The 27109-nt window shown below is 34.3% G+C and overlaps 1 protein-coding gene and 1 long non-coding RNA gene across 2 annotated transcripts; one reads left to right on the forward strand and one right to left on the reverse strand.

Annotated features, from left to right (window-relative positions):
- The first annotated feature begins 866 nt into the window (after positions 1–866).
- Positions 867–2195, forward strand: LOC129871599 (LOB domain-containing protein 2). The gene is made up of 2 exons (XM_055946554.1): positions 867–1557; positions 2067–2195. The coding sequence occupies exons 1-2, from the start codon at positions 945–947 to the stop codon at positions 2126–2128; spliced, it is 675 nt and encodes a 224-aa protein (XP_055802529.1). The 5' UTR covers positions 867–944; the 3' UTR covers positions 2129–2195.
- Positions 2196–24273: 22078 nt separating this feature from the next.
- On the reverse strand, positions 24274–26236 carry LOC129871298 (uncharacterized). Its single transcript, XR_008762232.1, has 5 exons — positions 26203–26236; positions 26010–26114; positions 25231–25338; positions 24710–24785; positions 24274–24391 (listed from the first exon to the last, which is right to left on the reverse strand). It is a non-coding gene; the product is annotated as an uncharacterized LOC129871298 (long non-coding RNA).
- Between the last annotated feature and the right edge of the window lie 873 nt (positions 26237–27109).

Genomic DNA, 27109 nt, shown 5'->3' on the forward strand with positions numbered 1-27109 from the left:
AGGGGGAAGAAGAAGACGGAGAAAGAGGAAGAAGAAAGCAGTGTGACCCTTTTTTTGTTGAAAAATTAGGGTTGAATGGTCATTTTAGGTAATTTAAATAAATTGAACTAAAAATAATAAATAAACCTTATGGGATGGTAATTTGCATAATTTGCCCATTGAAGTATTGGAATTCCTAATGATTATTGAATGATAGTTGATGTTTATAACTTCTTAAGCAAGAATATTCATTTGCCCATTTCTCTATATATAAAACATGCTAAATAAATAAATAGGACATTTTATGTCATGGGCATTTATGCCTTATTTTGTAAAAAAATTTAACTTATACCCCTCATATTAAAAATAAATAAATTGTAGGATATAAGCATATATTTTGATATCATATATAATCTTTCTAAGTTATGTACCGCATGACTTCAATTTCTAAAGAACTAATGATTGTCTCAATAGATAATATTTTAATTAACACTAACTATGAGCGACAAACGTTAAAGACCATCCTATTTTAAGAGAAAATGGTGCAATATTTTGTCTAATATCTCATTCAGTTGACAGGTCTCATGCAAATGAGATCTTCTAACTAGGAATCTTTTTTTTTTCCATATAAAATAATTTACTAATATAACCAAGATTAGTATACAAATTTTAAAATAATTAACTTGGTGTCATGCACTTACTATTCATGTGATTTACCTATATACAACCCTATTTATCAACCTATTGTCCTTTTTATTCTAATTCTTTAATTATGGCCATCTTTTCGTGCTCTTGACTATAGGTGCATTTTCTTCTTGCACTTTACAATAATTTACGTATATAAGTAATCTTTAAATCCCTTTTGTATTAGTTTTCCAGCCAACAAATTAAAGCATAGTAATAATTTTTATAAAAAATTATTACTCTCTTTTTGATTAAAATTGAATTCACGACAATATAAAAAAATGCAAAAGCCTAGCGTAACAGCTGCATGTGCATCGTGCAAGCATCAAAGGAAGAAGTGCAGTACGGACAATTGTGTATTAGCTCCTTATTTCCCCGCTGAGAAAAGTCGTGAATTCAAGGCGGTACACAAGGTGTTCGGGGTCAGTAACATAACAAAAATTGTGAAAAATCTAAAAGAAGATGATCGGAGAAGGGCGGTTGAATCACTCATATGGGAAGCATTTTGTAGGCAAAAAGACCCGGTTTTAGGCCCGTACGGAGAGTACAAAAGGGTTCATGAGGAACTCAAGTTGTACAAAAGCCAATACCACCAACAAATTTTGCAAGCTGGGAGTAATAATAATAATACTGATAAAAATGGCATGGTGTATGAAGCAACAACACAAGGGTTGATTAATGGATGGAATATTAATACTAAGAGGAATGATAATTATATAAATCATGAGAATTTAAATGTGGAATCATGGTCATCTTATAACAATAAGATTATAAATCCTTTACATCATGTCCAAAATATTGAAAAATTAAGAACAGAAAATAGTAATGGCTCTATAGTTATTGTGCCTCAACAACAAGTCTATAATGAATTCAACCAGCAATATTTTCTAACAGGTAGATATTCCTAGAAACATATCCTCTTTTTTTTTTTCTAAAAAAATTAAATAACTTTTATGGACCTACGTATAGTGTTAAAAGATTTTTATACTATTAGTGTACACTCTTAAATAAGTTTTCTAGGTAGAAATTACTGTAATTGATTTTTACTTCTTTTTATTTTAGGGATCGATCCATGCATATATATGTATAGCCGCTCACCAAAATAACAATCAAAATATTAATAGTTTTTGCATATAATGTATTATATACACAGAATATACATATTATATACATAATTAATATATATTTGGCTATAGTGATTATAATTATTTTAATCGAACGCCAAATATATTAAAATACCTTATTTTATGTCATGTTTGATTGGTCACGTCTATGTACAGTGCATAAAACAAAAACAAAAAAGATTATCATAACTTATAGTATTAAACATATCAAGACATTTATATACGGTTATGGAGTTATATCATAATTAAGTGTTTGTTTTTATTTTTTGGTATATACAGGTCAATATAATCCAATTAATTCAAAGCCAAGGGAAAGCATGCTGTGGGAAGACAACTCCTGAAAATCCTGAAAGTTTTTTCCATTTATTTTGTTTTTGTTTTTGTTTTGGTCCTTTTTATCATGCTTTGTTGTTTTTGGTCCTTTTTATCATGCTTTGTTGTTTTCTCTAGCCATTTGATTTGTGCATTAATACAAAAATATTGCACAATAGCATATGTTCTATCTCTTCAATGAGAAGTTAAATGTTATTTTGTGAAACATTTACATACTGTTTCGATGGTTGTTACATATTATTTCATAATATATTATATTATATTATATTATATTGTGTTATATTATATTATACTGTATTATTGTGATGAATTCAATGCTTGAATAGATTGTATTATTTTTCGTTTAATAGGTATTTTCTTTTATGGTTCATATTCCGTATTGAGTTCATCCTTGTCGCTACCTAATGTCGTACATCAATGATTTGAAGGATAAACTACAAGAAAAATAGGATATAAGACAGAACTACTAATAAAAAGTAAGATAAAGGATAAAATAGGATTATTGAATAACAAGTAAAGACAAATGCGAAATAACAACGCGATCACACCAAATCGGCGGATACACAGAAACTTTTTGTTGTCATTTATAGATAGATTTAGTGATACGATACAATAAAATCTAAGTAATAATCAAAATAAAATATTTAACTAATAACACAATACAATAGACACACTCGTCCTCACCCTCCTTACAAGGTGAGTGACATTTGTAGTCAATCGCCACAACATAAAACCAATTTGGTTCTTCAAAATAACACACTCGTCCTCACCCTCACCCCTCAACTCTCTCCCAAACTTTTATAGTGTGGCTTAATAGCTTGATACCCTATAATTGCTACAATTTAGGATAGCACCCTTATTCTTGTAAAAGGAAATTATCATTCTCCTAATGTCATGGATAAAATGAAAACTTAATTATTTTTCTTGATTTTCTACGATAGTAACTATTATGGAATACCTACTTTTAATAAATATGAAAATCAAAATAGATGAATATAATATGGAAGTAGATAAATAATCAAGACAAACTAAATTGATCCAAAAACATAATTCTATTTATCATTTCTTTAGTGCAAAGTGATATATCTACTAGCTTATGAAATCATTGTGGAGGATCTCTAGGTTCTATATAAACACCATCAAAGACATTTTAGAAGTATATACAAAGAGTTTAAAGCTAAAAATAGTTTGCATAAATGATTGTTGTGACAAGGGGTTTACAAACTTTTGAATTGAATTAAGAAACTTAAAGTTAAATAAAAAAATGAATAAAATCATTCGTTTTTTGTTTTATTGGAGACTTGCGAATAGGTGGTTCAGTAAATGTGTCATCGCAAGTGCCAGCATCACTCAAGATATCATCAAAGTCATTTGAATCTACATATTTAATTGAATCTGAATAGCGAGAAACCGCCGTCCCAACAAATATCAAGAGATTGCTTTAGAACAGGTTCTTTTGTTTGCTTTTGCAACACTTCGATTTGGCTTAAAATGTCGCTAGCTTTAGCTTGAGCCAAATGAATCATAATTCGTGCCAAGCCTTTTTTATCAGCAGAAGCACTTTTAGGATCTGTTCTGAGAGATTTGACACATAAATTACTGTCATTAGTCTTTTGACAAACATCATCTATCAAATCTCCATATGAAATATGAGCCACAAAGCAGAGAGAAATAAAGATAATCACCATTAATATTTTTATGAAATTCATTTTCTTTTAGATCTTTTCCAAGTCATGAGAGTTGTTCTTATAACACATTCATATTCAACATTAATGGAGAAGATTATGTTAGAATTATTATTACAAGATTATGGTATTCAAATTTGTCAATGTTCAAGAGGCTATCCAGCATCTCCTGACCTTTTCCTTTCCTGTTACCCTTTGCCTCTTGTCCTTTTTCCAATTTCTTTTGTCTATCCAATCCTAATATCTATATGTGGCATACCATGTTCAGACTATTTCTCTGTTTTTTCTATGTACATTTTGTGATACTAATTTGAAATGTGCTTTTTTTAATGATCTCAAAAGGGGAAGTTGGTGATAAAGAAAATTGACCAACTAATTATTAAGGGATTAATAGGGTGTTGGGGGTGTTTGCCCTGAATTTATGGCAATGTGTGATTTGTCCACACATTTTCAGGACCAATGAGTCAAACAGGACAGCTGCTCTCTCAATTACCAATAAGAAGAGTTTAAGTGGAATTTGGATGCTTTCATTTGCACTCATTTTGTCCCACATCGACAAGAACCGAATTGGCTGTATAGACTTTCTCTAATTTAAGTTGAAACGTAGTGCTTTCAATGGGCTAACTCGTCCTGTCGGGGGTGATAAGGCGATTCGCTAATGATCGTATAGAGACCGGCGAATCGTGCCAACACCCACGAAACGAACACACTCTATAAAGGCGAGCAAGTCTGCCCTACTTTGGTGGACTTGCCCGTCAATTTTTGGAAGCTCACAAAATTTTTTGTGGGCTCACAAGTCAATTTTTAGATTATGAATATGAATTAATATTAAGTAGATTTTTTGAGTTTAGATTATAAATATGAATTAATAGTAAGTAGTTTTTTTAAGAATCACGAGTTAGTTATTTTTTTTTCGATTTAAAGAAATTCTTCAAAAAATGTGGTAATTTAGATAAATTAATTTAGTAATTTAGATATATTAATTAAGGTTTTATGAATCATAATTAATGTAATTGGATTTTTGAAATAATGGGAGGGATGAAAAAATATGATAAATAAAGGAGCGTAATTAACTAATTTTTCCTAATAAAGACTAGTGGGCTTTAACTATTACCAATTCATTGGGCTGTGTGGGCCCAAGAAGAGTCCCTTATTGGGCCTCTGTTAGTGTCTCTTGAAATTTCGTCTCTGGCTCAGAAATCATCATAGTATCCTTGTTCGGATCTATAAAATATTTTTAATTGGGTAAAACCTAGTTATTATTATATATTAATTAAAAATTTCAAATCTTCGATTTGTTTGTATGCACATGTCGTTGTTGTCATACACCTAATAGAATTATCAACCATGTTATGTGGCTATATACAACATGTGATGTGATGTGATGTGGCTACAATTGTTAGGACCGAAATAATCTGGTGTCATGAAGCAAATTTCGAAAGGCCATGAGTAAGAAGACAAACGAAAAATATATCAAAAGAGACATAAATATTTAACGTGGTTCGGTCAATCGACCTTAAATCCATAAAAGGAGATAAGCAATTCACTATATAAATATGAGTGTACAAAATATCGAAAAAAATAACCTCATACAATTAATTCAGAATAAAAAGAGGTTCACACAAGCACTAACGTAACACTTGTGTCTCACCGCTTCTCCTCCCGCACAAAACTCTCAAAATTCCTAGGACTATATTGTGAATACTACCATATTAGAAGGAATGAACCTCTATTTATAGATTCATAAACATTTTCCTATTAGAAAAAAGACTAGCCAAATAAGAAGACTTTGTGTTTTCTAAAGAAAAACCCACTTATTCTAGGAAAGTCAGGACAAACACCCAACAATAACAACATATTCAGTGTAATCCACAAATAGAGTTTGGGAGGGTGGTATGTAGGCAACTCCATCCTCATTATCTTATGAGTGGATATATATTATTTTCGATAGACCATTGATTCAAGTATCAATCAGTGTACTTACAACGATAAACATTTTTGTGCTTGCGTTAAAGGTCAAATGAAGATGGTGACCCTTCGATGCCTCACAAGGGATTGTAATAATTATAAAATAGCTCTATTTCAAGGTCATCTTGTACCGCACCACATCCAAGTTGATAATTAAGAAAGCCAAAATCTGAGTCGACATTCACTAATAATTACCAAATTATTATAGTACAAATATGGATCGGAGAATGCCTAAGAATCTTTTCATGTTCGAAAGTCTACTAGGTTGAATTATATATTCCCCCCCCCCCCCCCCATAAGACCACAAAACATGGATAGCTTATCAGAGGCCGATTCAAATTTTAAATTTTAATTTTTATGATTTTTAATAGGGATAATTAGTAGACAGTTATTCGGTCATTTTAATTATCATATTCATGTATAGATTGTATTATAATGTATATTTAGTGTATAACTCATATATAATAATTTATATTGTATAGTTAGTGTATATTTTCTATGATTTTTGGCAAGTTATATTGTATAGTCACTGTATATGTTCTATGATTTTACCTATTTTTTATGTAAATAAAACATGACTATATTTATTGTAATATATTTGAAATTATTCCTTTTTTAATATTGAACTTCTTGTTCCAATATTTGTTCGAGATTTTAAGAAGGCCAAAAGCTGACTCGACACTCACTCATAATTACCAAATTATTATAGTACAAATATGAATCTTAGAATGTCTAAGAAACTTTTCGTGTTCGATTTTTTTTTCCCGAATGTTCGAAAGTGTACTAGGTTGAATAATATATATATATATATATATATAATTATTTTTTTGAGTTAGCAAGCTTCTACTTTCTCATACGTGTTAACAGAAACCAATATGAGTGTATAGTTGGAAATACTTATCCATTAAGTATGAATTCTAGGTTGAATTATATATTTACCTCCCTAAGACCACAAAAATATGGATAGCTTATCCGAGGCCAATTCAGACTTTAAATTTAATAGGTTTATTTAGATTTTTAATATCATAGTTGTTGATTTAATATTTGTTGAGATTTCAATAGGGTTTACATATACCGGAGCATATTCATAATAGTTTTTGCATAAATTTTGTATGTACATTAAAAAAATTATTAAATATTTATCCGTGAAACTAATTATTCTGGTGTATTAATTTGATATCATTATAAGAATTTGTAAACTTTGTTTAATTTCATATATCCGCTTCTATACATATACATTTATACTCTGTGTTCGAAAATTATGAGTTCAAATGAAATCGTAGTCAAAAGCTACATCCGTTCTTAAAGCTCATATGGCGTAAGAAATTTGCTGTAAGTCATTATCTTAAGATACATCCAAACTGTTCTAATTAATGCAAATTAATTAATTTAATGAAATAATGACATATGCTGCTTGTGCACTTCCAATTTTGTATGAAAAAACTATCTATTTATATACTAGAGATTTATGTCCATAAATAGCAACACTCTCTTCAGTTTAAATTAATTCATACAACTTATAGTCTATGAAAATGTCTCAAAGGAAATTGTACATTTGTGTAATCATGGTGCTCATAATTATGATGCAACGTACAGAAGCTAGCTCGTATTATACGGCCAAAAAAAGTTATGTGGCTAGAACATTTTAAAAATGTCGCATAACAAAGACCATACATTTTGTACTTCTATTTCCCTTTTCCTTTACCAAACTTTTGACACATACCAAACGTACCTTAAAACTTGTGATCTTAAATGTGTGTTGAATTCTCTAAAAATAGTGCATCGTCACGAATACAACAACACTTTTAAAGAATCCGACCGACATAGAAAAAAAGAGCTAACTGAACCATTCCGAGTTCTTTTCGAGAGTAAGAAAGTTGATTAGAGCCAAGAGAGAAAGTACAAGCTCGTGAGGAATAGTCCCAGAGGACCTGACCCTCAGCATCATTAATTAATTCCAAGAATTTCTAGTTAATTAATTACTCTTAATCTTATTATTATATGTTGATTGGTAGTTTTAATGAAAAAATGTCATTTGAAATACATCTCATGAGTAGTATGAAAAATGTCACTGTTTCATTTTATGTTACACTATTTTCTTTTTATATGTTTGAGTAGTATGAAAAATATCTCTACTTTATTTTATGTTACATTATTTTTTCTTATTATCTTCCAAAACGAATGATTTTTAAAATATGTTTAGAGATAACATAACTTTGAACTTTTCCATTTTATCATTTATTGTGTGCTTTTAATTTATATTCAAAAAAAGATTATTTAAGATCATAAGTTTTAAAATAAAAATCTTAAAATTTGTACTCAGTCAAATAATGAAACGGTGTGAGTATTTCCATCAGTGCATTATTCCCCTATTCTTGTTTTTTTTTTCTTGAATTGCAACATGCATGAATTAGCATATGTATGAAGATTGAAAGGTAAAATTAAGTCAAAATATTAAAAGGCCAAATAAGTAAGGTACATTATATAGTGAATTTGTGATCGACAATATTGTTTATTGAAAAAATGGTATATATAGTTAAATTTGTATCAGATCAAGAGCATGCTTCTTAGCTTAATTCGTTAGATTCAATTATTAGCAGTTGAATATTGTAAGATTAATGAGTAAAAATAGCAAACAAGAGTACAGAATCGCATGAAGCTTTGAAAGAAAACAAAAAGAGCAAATCAAAGAAAATAAAACTATTAATAGTTGTCAGTTGTCACACTCAACAAAATTAAGAAAGTTAATCAACATAACCATAAAATAATAATAATAATATATATATATATATATATATATATATATTATTGTGATTAAATTGAATCCTTTGTAATTAAGTATATATAATTTATGCATGAATGTGTGTCATGGCTCCATATTTAAGTCCACCATATTAAGTTCTATAATTATCTGAATAAGCATTCCTAAATCTTCATTTCCATGACATTTATTATTAAGAGAGTTTTGAGCTTCATGAGCTAAGGCTGAAACGTTATGTAAATCTTTTTCTTTTTTGTATTTGAGTGCAGCTTCTAGCCTGTTGTGTATATATATGATAATTGTTTATTACAATTTTTGTCATGCTCAGTTTTGCCCTCATTTGAATGATATGATTTTAATAAAGCAAGTGTTGTTGCTGATATTAGCACCTCTTCTGTATCAAGAGCCATACAATATTGAGAAATATTGAGAAATAAATGAATTGTTAGAGAAAGAACAATGAAATTTGTGCTATTTAGAGAACCCATTAATTATATTCTTTCCTTTACTAACTTTTTTTTTTCTTCTCCTATGTGAAATATGATTTATTGTGTGATTTATATATAGCTGACTGTGTTCTACAATAAAGTAAAACGTTTATAGTTTTTATTAATTTACATTTAAAGCATTAATATCAATCAGCCTATTAATGAATGATGCATTATTTATTTGCCTTTTAATGCATGAACTATATAACGGTCTGTTTGAATTGATTTATTTTAAGTGTTTTTAAGCAATTTTGAAGTATTTGAGTAAAATTAAAAAGCCTTTATAATCACTTATTTTTAAGCCAAAATAACAAAAATAAACCAAAGCCATAAGTTAAAAGCCAAAAGCCACTCCTACCAGGCTCTAACTGTTTTTTTAGGGAAGTTACGAGTTAAGATGGAGTTGATATAAGAAAAGATCAGGGGCAAACATATTTTTTTAACCTTGTGATTTAAAACATGTATATTTTTCGTTAAAAAGAGTAGTGTATGTATATCTTTATCGTCTAATTAATAGTGTGTGTATATATATACTCTCATTGTCTAATAGATGAGCCGATGGTCTTTCGGAAACAGCCGTCCTACATTGGTAGGAGTCAGGTCTGCGTACACTCTACCCTCCCCAGACCCCACGATGTGGGATTTCACTAGGTTGTTGTTGTTGTATTGTCTAATAGATAGTGCATATTTACCTTTTTAAGCAAATAAAGGTGCATATATACATTGCACTCTTTGTCGTTATAATCCTTGATGAAATGGTTAGCACCTCAGCCCTACCATTGAAATTCTGAGATGGTTTAATGGTCATACTCTACCATCGAAATTGTCATCAATGTCGAAGAATCCAACACTGGAGTGAGTGATGCAAAACTAAAACAAATGATAGAGCGATCTATGAAAATTAAATAACTATATATGTTCCTTTCCTACCGTGACACGCTTTCTCTAACAGCAAGCCAAAACAAGTGTCACAACTTGGCAAACCGATAATGGCCTCTTCTCTAGGCCTGCAACAAAAGATCTCCCTATCATCATATAGACGTTACATACACCATCATGGATTTGTTTCAACAGTGAGATTTATACTTTGACAGTCATTCAATACGTATTAGACATTCCTCCTACTGAATAATTCACTTTTTCAATCTTCAAAACCTTGTACTTGAAAACATTGCCATCTTTCTCATTATATTCCTGGATAGCTCGGTTAACCAGTTCCATCAAAATTTCAGTTTCCTCCTTTTTGAGATGCTTAGATGGTGATATTGGACATACTGGAGTTTGGGTATAGTATGCTTGACGTACTCGACTTTCGGTTAAGTCATTGATATGATCTTCACAATCATCTCCGCTTTTTCAGAAAGTGCCCACTTCTCCGTCGTTGCAGCCATTGATTTTGGTGCACACAACCCTAATCTCTCTCAGCAAATAAGACGGTGATCAGGATCAACAGCAAGTGGAAAACAAAAGGGGTTTTTCTTTCTGTAACCCTTCCTCTTATTATCCTTCCAAAATTGACTCAACTAGAAAAAAAACTCAATCTTCCTTTTATTCAATCTCGAATACAAGAGGAATTGGATTATTTTTTTCATTTGGATTGGGTCTAAAGGGGAAAAAATTGGAGAGGTAATTTATAAAGTCGTATATAACATTTTTAAAAGAGAAAATTGAATAAATGACATATTTAAGATATTTTATTACTAGTCTTAATATGATTAATTCTTTAGTTTTCTAACTCCAAGCATTAGAATACTAATAATACCTAACAAATTTAATAAATTATTATATATTATTTTCTGAGTTTCTCACAATTTTTTTTTAAGGGAACAGACCCTACACGAGGCTTCCACCTCTCGTGCACAGTCAGGGGTTGAGCAGCACCCCCAAGCCTTAACATAAATAAACAAAATAAAAATACAAGGAGGGGGATATAAACCTTACCTCCGATCCTATGTTGGTTCATAAGTCGGCTAACCTATTAAGGTCAGCTAACTCATCCCCGATACAAAAGAGAGGCTAACTATAACTAGAAAGCAGTAAACCTATGAGAGGACTCCTCCCGGTACAAATCGACTAGGAAAGCATAAATGAGGGAGACTCTCCCCTTTCATGAGAAAAAAAAGAGTAACCTACACTATTCCTATTCAACTATGCTACGTATCAGACATAACTAAATTGAAGAAGAAAAAAGTATATGAAACTTCTATCTCGCATGGGATGGGAAAATTCTTTTCATCTTTGTCCTTTTTAGTCTTGTCATACCAAGTAAGTCCAAGGAAATATGCAACAACATCAATATAAGGATGAGTAGTTAAGGAGGATGAAAGGATAAGAAGTAAATGAAGCTATAGCAGCCAGTAGCCTTGGAGTTGTTGTTGAGGATCATGAAAGATAAAGAAGTTGTGTAGTGAAACTTGTATGTGATGCCTCCCTGACTTGAGCAGCTGATTGGATGTGCACCATTATGTGCCTTGCATTTTGCATAGTTCCAATGCTGTCGAAGCTGATCAGGGGTGTACCTGCACATCCACACATGAACCAAAAAGGAGTTCCAAGAGTCTTGAATGTAAGAGAGCTGTTGCAAGTGTTGAAAGAATGCATTTGGTATGCATGGAGAGGTGATGGGAGTAGGTGAGGCCCTTGCCTGTGTGGCTGTTGTCTCCCTTTGTCTGAGACTTTGTGTACCTGCACAACCAAGCAACCAAAGAGCCAAACAAGTATGGGAGGTGTGATGGTTGTTGCAAACCTACAGGCAACTTCTTGATATAAGTAGCCAAGGAAGGTTGCTGCATTCCTGTAACCAACTCCTTATTGCCTCTCCCAACAAGCAAATCTGGAAACTGATATATGAAATAGTAATGACTTGTAGTTGCTCATTGAGTGCTGCAAATTATTGGTACATATGTTGGATGCTGATGGCTGCTGGTGCTCTGAGAACCCAAGCATTCTCAACTTTAAAGGTGTAGCTGGGGTGCATAAAAGCTATTGCAGGTGTTGAGACCAGGAACCTGGTATGTAGTAGTGTTGCTGTGATGATGAGGTCCAAGTAAGCCAAGTAGTTGTCTCCCTTAGTGTGAGGATTTATGGACCTGCACAGACAAACAAAACCAATAAACCACACAACCAAATAAATCTACAAACTACTGTAACTAGTACTATTAACTAGTAGTTGTTTATTATGTGCCTGCACATAATAAGTAAAGAAGCAATGAGCTTGAGGAGTTTTGGGATGCAAAGGGTCTACTTCAGGTGTTGCAGTGAGGGAATTGGCTTGAGTGGAGAGCTGATGTGTTGGTGAAGTCCTAGCTTGTAAGGTTCTTGTCTCTATGTTGATGCCTTTTATTTGCTAAGGTACCCCATCAGGTGTTGTACTTACACAAAAACCATCAAAGAAAAACGAACAGCCAACCAGACAGAAAAACCATGATGGGCCTTGTGTAGCAGTCTTGGAGTTTCTATTTGATTTGGTGGTTGTATCTTTGATATCCTCCATGTAGTTGTTGTTAATGCATGTTGATGTAGCACTCCAGCAACCTGCAACAATACAACAAACAAACAAAGGCAAGAAAGAACTTGCACAAGCTAGCAAAAAGGAAAGGACCTCTAATAGTGTTTTGGAGCCTGTTTGCTTTTTCAAAGTCGCTCCCCTAACGTCTCCAATTATCCGATTGAGATGAAACTCCTTGAGACTTGCACAAACATGCTTTTCTTTTGTCCTGCAAGATTTTGAGGCATTTTGCACAGGTTGGAACTTCTAAATAGCAAAATGCTCCCTCTTTAGGCTTAAGACAACTAACTTTTTCAAGGTCGCTTGCCTAACGTCTCCAATTATCCGTTTGAGATGAGACTTATTGGGTCTTTCTCCTATAGTATTTGCTGCAGTCCTGCAAAATTGGAGACCTTGGTGCAGGTCCACATGGTCCAAATCACCCTGCACATCATACCCTACTGTATTTTGGTCATAGTCTACTACAGGTCCTTAGGTATCTCCATGTTACTTCCATAGTAGAGGGGGTTAAGATGCTTGTTGTTGCAAGCTACTCCTAAGAGGAGACCCTTCCTTATGATCAGGATCAGCTCTTCAGAGTACCTGCACAAGATAGACAAACAAAAGGAGAAATCCCATTGTTGATTCCTGTGCTGCATCTCTACAACATTCTTATGTTGTTGTTGCTGCATCTATGTAATGTAGTTGCTGCTGCTGTAGCATCTACATGTGATGTTGTTGATATGATGGTGCAAGAACTTCAAACTCAGCTGCTGCAACTCTAACCCCAGGCTCAAAGTAGCATTAAACTTGCACAATAAGACACACAACAGAAAACAATAATAGAACCAGAGTTTCCTTTTTGATTGCTGTTGAATGGAGTTCCATGTGGTGGATGTTGTGTTGCTGGTTTGGATAGTTGTTGCTGTGGATTGTTGTATGATGTTATATTACTGGTTGACATTTTCCATGCCTGCAACTACCTGCATAAACAAAAGGACAATAGAAGAGAAGATAACTACTCTATCCCTTATCTCTAGTGGTATGGTAATTATTCTAGGAAAACAGTAAACTAGGGAGACTCTCCCTTTTACAATGGTCCTGGATATCATTATATATATATCAGCTAGTATTAAAAAAGTGTGAATAAATGTACTTGAATGGAAACTAACACTAGAGCATGGTTAGTGATATCCTTCAAGGTGGTTGGTGGATCTTTTTCATCTTTGTTCTCCTAAAGCTAGCCATGCCAGCTTTGTCCATTTTGTAATATCCCTTGGTCTCTCTTGGAAGTTGTTGAAAACTGTAGTAGTGTTGTGTATGGTCCTTCATGTGGCTTTCTTTTGAAAGTGTATCTGCAGGGAAATTAGCTTCCCTAAAGATATGTCTGCAGTGGAAGCTTTCCATCTTGCTAATCAATAACTGTATCTCAGTGAGATAGGTGTGAATATTCCATGGTGGTTTCATCTCTTGTTTGAGCCACTTGATTAGTAGCTCAGAGTCTACTTCCACGGCTACCCTACTGTGGCCATGTTGTAGACACCATTGAATACCAATAAGAGCTTCTTGTACTTCAGCTTGGTTATTAGAATCAAAGCATATTGGAGATGCAAAGGCATATATCAACACTCCATTATGGTCCCTAAGAATGCCCCCTGCCCCTATCTTTCCTGGATTGTTAAGGGCACTCCCATCTGTGTTGAGCTTGATCATTGTAGGCTGTGGTTTAGTCCAACATACTTTGGTTATTCTCAACTCATGTTGGCTTTTTTCAACCATGGTAACCAAATCTGCCTACTTACTTGGCAAATCAATATATGGATATACAGTAGAGATAAGCATATATAGATCTTTGGATATTGAGAATATTACTCTAGTAGCATTAGACTTCTTGCCTCCATACTTGCATGCACATCTATTCTTCCATAGATTCCAGCACACAAAAATGGGGATGGATTGCATTACTAACTTATGAAGCTCATTGTTAGTTTTGATTAGCCACCACCTCATCAATAAGTTTTTTAGAGGAGTGTTGCTGTGTTGTAGACCCCAGTACCCTGAGAAGTAGTTCCAAATATGTTGTGCAAAGTAGCCTGAAACAAGGATATGGTCTACATCATCAAGACCTGCTTTATACCAGCAAGAGCATGCAACAGGCTCCTGTCCAAAGGCCACAATTCTGTCATTTGTGGGTAGCTTAAGTCTGAAAGCTCTCCACAAAAGAAAAGAGACCTTGAAAGAAATGCTATTGTGCCATATGTTGTTGTTAGTGAGAGATCTTGTCTTTTTCTTTCTTACTAACTCCCAAGATGATGCACAAGTGAAGTTGCCATGAGAGTTAGGCTTCTAGATGGCTTGATCCTGCATATTTAGAATATAGCTGATGGGAGTGCTGAGAATTTTGCACACCAGCTGAGGGGGTGCATGTTTCCTTACTTTCTCTGCCTTCCATCCTCCATTCTCCATTAGTTCAGAGACAGTAGTGTTATTCAAACTAGGGAGACTTTCATTGTGGTAAGCTAATAGACCTACCCCTAGCCAATCATCCCACCAAAATCTGCTTGTTCCAGACTTGATTCTCCATTGTATATGAGGCTCAATATCTCTTTTATTGCTCATTATGTGCTTCCACATGAGGGACTGTCCTGTGTTCCACTTCTTTATGACTGGATGAGCCCTTTGACAATATTTTGCTTTAAGGAATTCCCCCCATAGTGTCTTCTTTGATCTAAAAGTCTACCACTGTTTATATTGGAAGGATAAGCACACATCCTCTAATTTTTTAACACCTATACCACCCTCCTCATAAGGATAACTGAGAGTATCCCAAGAGGCCCAGTGATATTTTCTTCTTTCAGTTTCTCATCCCCAAAAGAAGTCATCAATTAGTCTTTTGATTTGATTCATGATGGTCTTGGTAGGACTGATAGCTGACAGCAGGTGTATAGGAATGAATTGCAGCAATGATTTCACCAAGGTGACTCTACCTCCATAGCTTAACATTTTAGTCTGCCATCCCCTGATCCTGCTTAGAACCTTAGAAACCATACTAGAGAAATATATGGTCTTTTGTCTTCCTATATATAGGGGACAGCCTAGGTAAGTGATTGGGCCATGAGTACAATTGTATCCTGTGATCTTGCTGACCCTTTCCACCACATCAGAGGGAGTATTCAGTGGAATCATGGTTTGACTCTTATCTTTATTGATAAGTTGTCCTGAAATAACTTCATACAGTTTAAGAGTTTTGGTAATCAATGTAAGTGAGAAGTTGCTGGTAGATGTGAAAATGATCACATCATCTGCAAAGCTCAAGTGATTTACTTGAGGACCTCTTCTTTCCATCTGGAATCCTGTATATAAATAATGGTGATGAAGATTGTTGAGAAGTCTAGACAAAACTTCAGCTCCAATGATGAATAAAGTAGGGGATAGAGGGTCTCCTTGCTTGAGTCCTCTTGTAGAGTGGAAGAAGCCATGCCTTGCACTATTAATGAAGACTGAGTACCAATTGTTTGACATAATCCTCCAAACCATATCAATCAACACTTCTCCAAACCCCATTTTCCTCATGACCATACAAATGAATGACCAAGAGACCCTATCATAGGCTTTGGCCATATCTAGCTTTATCACCACATTATCCCCAGCCTTTGGTATCTTAATATTGTGGATGATTTCTTGAGCTAACATTATGTTCTCAGAAATACTCCTACCTTTAACAAATCCAGATTGATTATCTGAGATTAGCTAAGGCAATATTGGAGCAATTCTGAGGCTTATCAACTTAGAAATGATCTTGTTAGTGAAATTGCTGAGAGAAATAGGCTTGTATTCTGAGAGGCTGTTAGGATGCTCATTCTTAGGAAGTAGAGCTAAGCATGCATGAGAAATAAACTTGGGAATACTATGTCCATTGAAGAAATACTGGACTAATCTCAGTAGGTCTTCACAGATGATATCCCAGCATGAATGAAAGAATTTCCCATTCATTCCATCTGGTCCAGCAGCTGATGTAGGGCTCATAGACAATACAACTTTCTTCAGCTCATCCATAGTAGGTAAGGATTGCAGGCTCTCATTCTGCTCCTCTGTAACCATCTTTGGAATGTATTTAAGAACATCTTCCCTGATCAGTCTCTCTTCTCCACTGAATATTTTTTTAAAGTGTGTTATGGCTGCTTTTGCAATATTGTCTTCACCTTGAATAGTATTGCCATGTTAGTCACTAATCTGATGGATGAATAACTTTCTTTTTCTTCCTCTGATAATAGCATGAAAATAGCTGGTATTGGCATCTCCATCTTTGAACCAATGAAGTTGAGTTTTCTGCTTTAAGATAGCCTTCTCTATCTTCAGATATCTGATGTACTGAGCATTGATCTGATGTAGCTTGGACCTGTTCTCTTCAATATTGTCACTGATTATTTTTTCTTTAGCTTGTCTCACCTGCTCTTCATATTCTTTTACTGAAGCAAAGATGCCCCCAAACTCATTTCTTGACCACTTACTAAGAGTATTAGAAACTCTTTTCAGCTTTTGTTGGAAGGTTCTCATTGGATCTCCTTCCACAGGATTGTCCCAACATGCTTTTACAGTGCTAAGGAAATTAACATTGTCTGTCCAGCAGTTTAGAAATTTGAAATACTTGATAACATTACCTTGTTTTGCCATGCTTTCAAGTAGTAGAGGACAGTGGTCAGATCCTGTGAAGGACAATTGATTGACAGTTATTACAGGCATGACTTCTAACCAAGATTTATTAACCATGGCCCTGTCAAGTCTTTTCCAAATCCTAGCATCTTTTTCTCTATTGTTGCACCAGGTGAACTTCTGCCCACAGAACCCCAGATCAGTGAGTCCACAAGCTTCTATCACACTAATAAACTCAAAGCTCTTGGTCACATTGTATGGCTGGCCCCCCATGTTTTCTTCAACATCTATAATATCATTGAAGTCTCCAATGGTGCACCAAGGCTTCTCCTTACTGGAGAATTGCAACATCTTATCCCAAAAGTCTCTTCTCATATAGTCCTTGCATTTTGCATATACAAAGGTAATGAGGTAGCTATTAGGACAAGCCACATGAGTAATGTCAAAAGTCATTTGCTGTTCATCCTGGTCAACAATATTGCATATAATGTCTTTGTTCCAGAATAACCAGATTTTGCTGTTGGAGTTGGACATAACATTATCCATACCTTGCTGAATTCTGTGGAATTCAATTTGGGATTTGTTGGAGAATGGTTCCAGCACTACTATAATAGACAACTTATGGAGATCTTTCAACTTTTGTAGCCTGTCAAGGGCCCCTTGAGTATTAATACTCCTTGCATTCCAGCAAATTGTACTAATCATTAAGGTTTGTGAGCTTTGGACCTATTGTTGATGTTGCTGTTGAGAACAACCTTATCAGAACTGCTGATGATACTTTTCTTAGTCTTCTTCTTTGTTTGCTTACTTTTAGAGGATGGATCATTCTCTTCCTTGTCTTACTGACTTTTCCTCTGCAATAAAGCTATCATTATGGATCTGAATGCCTCCAGTTGATCTTCTTGTTGTGCCTCTTTCCAATGGTCATGGTCTTCCTCGTCTTCAGAATGAGTGACCCTATATTCATCAGAGAATCCCTGGGACTTAGCAACCTGTTGGACCTCATCCTCATACACCTTGTCCCTAGATGGGCTGAAAGCCTTAATCAATTGTTCACTCACAATATCCTCATCCTCATAGTCAGTCATTGGTTGATAATCACTATCTTCTTCATTCTCAGATACACACACTGCATATTCATCAACCTCAGTGTTGAGAGTATAGTTGGTCTTGGCTATATTAGTATGTGTTTCAGTATTGACACCTGCTGACTTAATAGGAGTTGTGAGAATGCAATCGGCTTGGAGGGTAGTGATATCCATTCCCACTTGATCATCATCAATTACAAATTATTGGCAAGGCTGATGAGTTTGTTTCATAGTCATGCTGTGACAAAACTTAGGAACTCCCTCGATATGATTTTTTTCATCAATTTTCTTCTTGATAGCATCCCTCCTTTTCTTACTTAACTTGTTCCTCTTTGCAGTAGAGTATTTGGCACTGGTGCTAGCAAGAGACCCCAAGTCTTTAGACATAGAGCCTTTAGGAGTTGGCAAAGTAGAATCCTGTGCAGTACCATTTCCTTTAGCATTTTCAGGCTGGGCTGGATCATTGATATTGTTGTACTCAGTGGTTGCAGTTGCTCTAGAGTCACTCCTAAGGTCAGTGTTTTGGTTCTCATGCAAAACATGAGACAAATCCCTTCCCCTTATGGTTACCCCTTCCTGCAGGTTAGAGTGTGCCTCCTTTTCACTTCCATCCTGCCCCCAACAACTTCAGCATCAATAATATCAACAACATTAAAAATTGGGGGCATCTTGGGGATTGGGCTAGTAGAGTCAATACCTGAGTCCCTTGCAACATTAGTCCTTTGAGTAGTACCTGTTAAGATATTACTTGTACATCTAATATGAGGGGAAGGGGTTTGTGGGAGAGATAAGTCAATACCTTATCTCTGAGTTGTAGTACTTGCTTGCCTTACTGATGAACTCTTCACTATTGAGTTCCTTTGGTTGTTTGTATCTCCTGCACCTTGGTTAGTGGGTTGATCTTGCATAACAAGATCAACATAAACATTGGAAGTAGTAGTAGGAGTAGCATTCTTACCTGGACCAGCATTGACTTGCTGCACTGGTACATACTTACCTTTGAGTAGTGCTCTTGTGGTTCTGATGTCCTGGTGCTGCTGCACATTGGTAGGTCCTTTGTTCTGTTTTCTTCTTTTAGTTTGCCAGCCATTGTCCTCCTTACTAGTCATAGTGTTTTGTGGCTGTTGTGGTACTTTGGTTGTTGAAGGATTGTTGTGCACCTGTAGGTTGGCAGGTGGTGGATGAACTTATTCTCTTTTGTCTTTCTCATCATGGCTCTTGGTTTTCTTTTCATTTTCTACTTCTTTTCTGTTCTTTTGTTCTTCATCTCTTTTTCTTATGTTGCATACATGCACCATATGCCCCTGATGCTTGCAATACATGCAATATTCAGGGACATTCTCATATTGTAGTTCTTGCTATCTTCCAATAGTTGGATCTCTTTTGTCATAGCCAAGCAAGACATGATGAGGCCTCTTCTGGGTAAGGTTGATTTGAACTCTCACCTTGGCAGTACTTCCTCTTGTCTTTTGGATAGAGGCAACATCCATAAAGAGGACTTTTTCAACAGGGGCCAATAGTGTAGTAACAAACTCCTTTTCATAGCAATGCCATGGGAGTTCTGGCAGTGCTACCCACACATGAACTATAGGAGTTTCCTCCTCAGGCCTAAAGGTTGGTGTCCAAGTTTGTATCCTCATAACTTGCCCTTCAATGGTCATCCTTTGCCTGGTCCACATAGTTGTGTAATCCATTTCATTTTCAAGGTCAATGTATACATGCCTTGCATTAAAATGGACAATTTTAACACCTCCCACAAGCTGTGTTTGGAGGATGAAACTTCTCCTTATGAGTTCCACCTTTGGCATGGTGTTACTAAATTTTCCAACAAGAGTATATTTGCATCTTTGAGCCAATTTAATCATGAAGTCATCATTGTCATATATCACAGCTGGTAACCCTTGTCTAGTAGTATAGATAGGAGTAGATAGTTCAAGAGGGGTGTCATTCTTAGCTTGGTTTAATCTAAGCTTAGACGCAAAGGTTTGGATCACAGTGTAGGGGGCAGGGTGAGGGACCTGTTCCTTTCTATTGGGGAACTGATTTCTCTGAGGATTTCTATTGTTGTTTTCAGGTTGTTGAGGTTGGGTACTAACAGGTTTAGGGATTTGATTTTTGTGTCTAGGCTTATCAAAGTTGGAGGATATTTTTGGGAAGGTACTTGGAGTACTTATAGTTTTGTGAGTTTGGAGTATGTTGGTGGTCAAGGTCTCAGCATTAGAATTAGGCTTGGTAGTGTTATGCTCATTACCCTGCATAGGATTGTTAGAAGCAGTACCAAGGAGTGTATTTACTCCATTGGATTTGAACAAATTAACATCAACATTCATAGAAGCAGAATTATGCCAGCTGCACTATTCTTGTTAGTATGATAATGATGCACATCAGCACTAGGCACCAAATTATTTTCCAAACCTTGCCCACGATTATTAGGAAGATCAATATGATTAGGAGATAGTTGAATGTCATTAGGAGAACACACATACTAACCCTGCATATTGAAATCAAGAGAAGGAGAAAACTTACCTTGTGCTCATGTGATCGAACTAGTGCTGCAGATATGGTTTAAGATTTTTGGCATTGGATCATTGCAAGTTATTTGATTATTGTGGGATTGACTACAATCATCAAGGTACTGATAGTGATCATTAGCCAATGTAGGTTCCTCAATTCGAATACCACTGTGACTGTGATAATCTCCTTCGGAAAAGTCTTGACGACTTTTTGAATTTGAACTTTTTGAAGATAATTTGGGGTCAGTGGTTTGTGTAGAAAGCGTCACAACAGCCTTGGGAACATTTTGGCATTGGTGTCTCAGCATTTTGTTCACCGGAGCTCCGGCAGTCTCATCACGATTGTCGCCTTGACGACTTTTCAAATTTGAATCTTTTGGTAGTGATTTGAGACTAGCCATATAGCTAGGAAGCTTCTCTACACTGTCGCGCACTTTTTGGCATTGGTCTTGGCTCAATTGGTTAACCAGAGGTCCGGCGACCTCTTCTCGTTCAGTAGCGAAATGGATATTCGAAGCCTGTGGTTGAAATTCGAGCTGGTTCTTGATGCCTGAAAGGTTCTCCTCATCGAGCTTAGCATGTTGGCATTCATTTTGATGGGATATACTTGCCGGAGCTCCGGCGCCGACATCGAAGTTTTCGCCGGCGATTCCAACGCCGGTGAAACTTGTACCATTAGACGCGTCTTGACCAGGAGAACAAACCCCAGTAGGTCCGACGTCTCGAATATCGCCGGAACTTGTTCGAATTTCAATTCGCTTGTCCGGCTAGACTGTGTTCTTCAGCTCAAATTTTGAAAATTCAGTGCTCACAACTGGTGATGTAATTTGTTCTAATTTTTCGATTGTATGTAGTCCAAGTGATGATGAATCATTTGCACCCACTCTTGAGACTCGAATCAATCCATCTTTGTGCAAAACAATGATTTTGTGTGCTGCTCGCAGCTCCTCCTCAGATATGTGTACAATGATCGCATCAGTGTTTGGTGAATTGGAGGAGTTGTGTTTGGATCCTCGGGTCGTCGTAACTTGCGTTACGTTCGTATCGACAGGATCTACGATCCTATCTTTCGAACGAAATGTTTCAGCATTGGGAGGTGGGTCCCCCCATTTTCGTATTTGTGACTTAAGTGCCTTTATTGGGAGCTTTTTGCTAGAGAGATATTGTAGAGAGAGAGAAAGATGATGCAATCTCTCACAATTAATTTGTTTCCTCATTTGGTTATTACCAGAAATCTACTGTTTCCTACTTTATATTTGTTCTTTTTTTTTTTGCTGCTAGACTATTCTTCTTGTAATTCAAACATGAAATGTATTCAATATAGATCCAACACAGTAATAGATGTGATTGTCCAAGTTAATTTTATTTTTTAAGAAATATTTCTTTTACGCTTTTTTTTGTACGGTCAATGATAATTTCGTTGATATTGAAAGGAGTGATAATTCTTTTTTTTTTAATTGTGGATATTTTTCTGTAAGAAATAAGAATTTTTATTTAATAAATTTTTAAATTTGGTTTTCTTTGTTTTGATTTGTAAATCAGAAATTTGTTTATTGAAATATGTATGTATTTGGAACTTTGATTCTCATTTATGGGATTGATTTTTTTGTTGTTGATATCAAGTTTAATTATTTTCTTAGAAAATTACAATCATATTTCTTTGAGCGAGAACTTATTTCTATACCTATTATATATATGATAAAATATTATATGAATCTGTATGAAATTTTGTAGATAATTAAAATTTTATTTTATTTTCGAGATTAAGAAAATCGATAAAAGCCAAGAAAGACATGAGGAATATTTCCGGAGGACCTGATCCTAAACATCATTAAATCCAAGAATTCCTAATTGAAATAATTATTCTTAATCTTATTATTATATCTTGATTAGTAGTTGTAATGAAAAAAACTGTCATTTGAAATCCATCTCATGAGTAGTATGAAAAATGTCTGCTACTCATTTATTTCATTTTATGTTACATTATTTTCTTTTTAGTTTGTACATACACGTTGAATAGTATAAAGAAGAAGCTACTACTTCATCTATTTTATTTTATGTTTACTCCCTTTCAATGAATGATGTTTTATATATTTTACTATATTAGAAGCAACATATGAGAGTCTTGGAGTAACTAGTAAAGTTGCTGTCATGTGATCAGGAGGTCACGAGTTCAAGCCTTGAAAACAGTCTCTGACAGAAATACAAGGTAAGGCTGCGTACAATAGACCCTTGTGGTCAGGTCCTTCCCCGGACCCTGCACATAGCGGAAACTTAGTGCACCGGGCTGTCCTTCATCGTCATGCTTGCTTCTCACGTTGTTTCTTCTATGGCCACGTGAGCTACTCAAGTAGGCAGCAGATCGTCATGCCTTGAGCAGCTTGAGGATATATCTGTTATTACTTGATGATTTTTTTGTTTTAATTTGTTTGTCTTATTTTTAGTAGTTTATATATTTAAAAACTGTATAAAAAATACTACTAACCGTGATGATTGACAACTTAAAAATAGTTTTAAAAACATGTTACGTAAAAGTATAAAAAATACAATAAATCGTAATAATTAACAACTTAAAATATTTAAAAGACATATAAAAAGTTTAACTTTCAAAATTTTATCAGTGTCACATAAATTGAAACAAAAAAAGTAACATATATTATTTATAAATTACGTATAAAAAGTACTATAATTTATAATAATTAATAATTTAAAATATTTAAAAATCATATTAAAATTTAATTGACTTTCTAATTTTTATCTATATCACAAAAATTAAGACACAAAAATAACATACATACATTTCTTGAGTAAGCAGAGAGAGAAAAAACAAAGAAAGAACATAGGGATTCGGCGTGAAAGCCACCTATAACAGTGAGTTGGCAATCAAAACCATGTGGAGTAATATTAAGAATAGAACAATTAATTAAATGATAAAATTGCCCTCTATAAATTGATTATTGACTTAAAGCACATATGTTGATACCCTAATATATAAGTCAGTCTTCTAATATAGTAGAATGTGAGAAAAATAAAATGTAAATAGAGTTGATTAAGCAATTTAGTACCTACGTTTTCAATTCTAATCTCACAACGCCTAAATTGTCAATAAATGCATACACCCAAAAACTATTTTATTTTATTTTTTACCAATTGCTAGAAAAAAGAGTAATGTGGAAAGAAATTCAATTACAAAAAGAATTAGAAGCTTCCAATCAATCCGATTTGAAGTTGTAAAAAGAACAAATACTCAGTAGCAACATGTCCGTTCCAAAGAAAAAACTCTATCCATATAGATCACGATAATTAAAAAATTAAATATTAAAAGCTATATAAAAAAATGACTTTTAAAATTTTATCAGTGCCACATAAATTGAGACAAAGAAAATAACATATATTATTTAAATTTTTTGTAAAAAAGTACTATAATTTAATTGACTTTCTAATTTCTATTTATATCACATAAATTGAGACAGCCGTGCTAACAAGGCCACCGATTGAAGGGGACGAACACGGCATCACATTGGTGCCATTCGATTGAAGCTGTCCATAGAATGTTTGGTTATGTTTGTATGGATTCTTATTATTTCCATGGTAAGAACTTCACTAAGCGCAATCATCGAAGGGACACCTACAATGGAAGACAAAGTAATAGTGTGCTTTAGGCCAGATCCATATATATATAAACTTATAAGATTACAACCAATCAACTGTGATTTTCCCCTAAGCAAGGAAAATAAGACCGTATGGTCTAATTGAGTCTCTTCTTAAAAAATATATGAACTCTCTCTTTCAAATGAGAACATATCAAATACATGAGAGTAGAGAGAACTATTGTTTACAATCAACAGGTGTTATACATAGTCTTAAATTATAAGCAAACTAAATACTTGAAATATATAAATAGGTCACTATACAAAAAATGAATGTAAGAATACATATTATATACCTCTCACTAATGAATACTTCCACTGCCTTTTCCTTTACTGCATTCGAAACTCCAGTCATAGTCCCTCTAGTTTTTCCTGCAACATAAGCCAAATTCATGGATGAGTATTTCATATTGTTAGGGGCTTTAAATGTCAATGATTCGAGCCTATATCATTACGGGTAGAATAAAGTATACTAAGTAGAACGAAAATGCTGAAGCTTTATATATATATTTGAAAAGTAACTAAATTAAACTGTAAGCAAGTATAGATATCTAGTGGGCTTAAAGCAATAAGCAAAATGAAATGCATTCACAAAGAAAAATAGTTTTTCACCAAACTTGAAATGTAAATTTAGTAAGAATATGCTTAAAAGGAAAAACGTGTGCTGCTAAACTATGAAAGAACATTCACCAAAAGGGATAGCATATCACAATTAAAAGAAGTATTAAACTTCCATTCAAATCTGGAGTACAAGTCACTTGGTAGAAGAAAAATATGAAAAGAAAATTGACGCGTTAGAGCAGAGGCACAATCCAACTTTAACAATTCTTATTGTTTTGGTTTCCTCGACAGCTGCTTTTGCTACAGTGAATCTTCTCAAAGCTTTCAGCAATTGCAACGTCTACTCTCTACCAGAGCTTCTTCACTATAACATGAGATGAATAAGAATTAGAAAGAAGTGAACAAATTTTGCAGCAATACTTCAATCGACTATTTCCTATTCACCTCTCTCTCGACTTTGAAGTATATACATGAAAATTCATTAAAACAATGGGAGAATAGAATTGAACCAATACTTCATCTCTCTCTTTTAAGATTTATGTTCCTAAATTCTTGAGCAACAAAATGAGAAGAAAATATATTTAAGCAGAGAGTAAAACTCTAGAATACTTTGTAGACAAATATTATTTCAATAGTATAAACAATTGCATATCAAAAAGGAAAATTGATCGAAAATAACTTAATACGAAGCAACACACACATAAAGAGAATTCTTACAAAATCACACATCAGGATCTAAAACAACATCACACAACGGACTTGCAGCGTTTACACAAGACCACAAAATTTAAAGTCAAAACTGCATATTACAGGATGGTATAATTCTTGTAGTACATATGTACATCACTATCGTTGCTAAGGCAATTTCATTAGCTGACATAGACAAGGTAAAATGTATAAGTTGACACCAGTGAATTCAAGCACCAATTACAACTACCAGTTTTGCCTTCTTACACACTAAAAAGCTAGATAGAGTTGAATATATGTCAAACAATGGATCTAAAAAGATTTGGAAAGTAAATCATTAATGCTAACCTCAGATACCCTTCTTTCTATTGCTGCTTCAAGACATTGAATCATTCTTTGTCGCTCTACGTCTGATTTTACCAGGGAACCATTTATATGTCTAATGCAGTACTTCTTTAATGAGAACAGAGTTTATAATGTTAGTTCACAAATTTTCAGAAAAATAAACCATGAAAGGGGAAAAAGGAAAAAGATAACTCACCCAAGTAAACTTTCTCCGGCTCTTGAGAGAATAGTCTTTCATATTATCTTTTAATGTCTAAAGTACAGGTGTTTTATACAAAGAAAAAGAAGTACATGTGGTTGAGAACAGGTACAACACTTCAATAAAGGGTACACTTCAATTTATAGCCAATCAAATTAGGCCATATATTAGTAATGGTTATTGTAGTAGGACTCTAATTATAACTAGCTTAGGACTCTACAATTCACTCATATATAAGGAGCATGTACTCTATAGTTTTAATCATCAATACAATCATTGATTTCTCTCATTCTTATGTTGAGATTTCTACATGGTATCAGAGCATTACAAATCTTCCTTTATCTCTGAGTATTGATCAAAACAAAAAAAGGAACCATACGTTCAAACTGCAATGACCACCTCCACCAATACTCTGTCCATCTCCTCACTTCACCACCTCATTGCCTCTTGCTCCATTAAACTTAAATCAACAAACTATCTCATATGAATGATGCAGTTGATTCAGGTGATGAGACTAACCTGTCTCATTACAGAGAATGAATCAACTAAAAGTAGTTGTTCCACTGGAGAAGCTGTTGAGAAAGTTGTGGATTGGGAGGAGAAAGATGTGTTGCTAAGGGGTAGGATCTCAGGCACCTTGAGAAAAAAAAGCATGTTCCTGATTGTGGGCTGCTCAACTGCTAAGGAGAAGTGGGAGTTCTTGGAAGAAATTTATCTTCAAGTAACAAAAGACAGAGTTTCAGTTCAAACACCACCATCAAAGTGTTAGGCTTGGAACCAAAAAGATTGATGAATATATTAAGAAATTCAAAGGTATATGTGATGGCCTTGCAGCCATACACAAACCATTGGATAAAGATAGCAAAGTAATCAGTTTTGCTAGAGGTTTAGGTCTCAAATATAA

The sequence above is a fragment of the Solanum dulcamara genome, chromosome 10 (genome assembly GCF_947179165.1).
Source record: "Solanum dulcamara chromosome 10, daSolDulc1.2, whole genome shotgun sequence".
NCBI classification, from domain to species: Eukaryota; Viridiplantae; Streptophyta; class Magnoliopsida; order Solanales; family Solanaceae; genus Solanum; species Solanum dulcamara.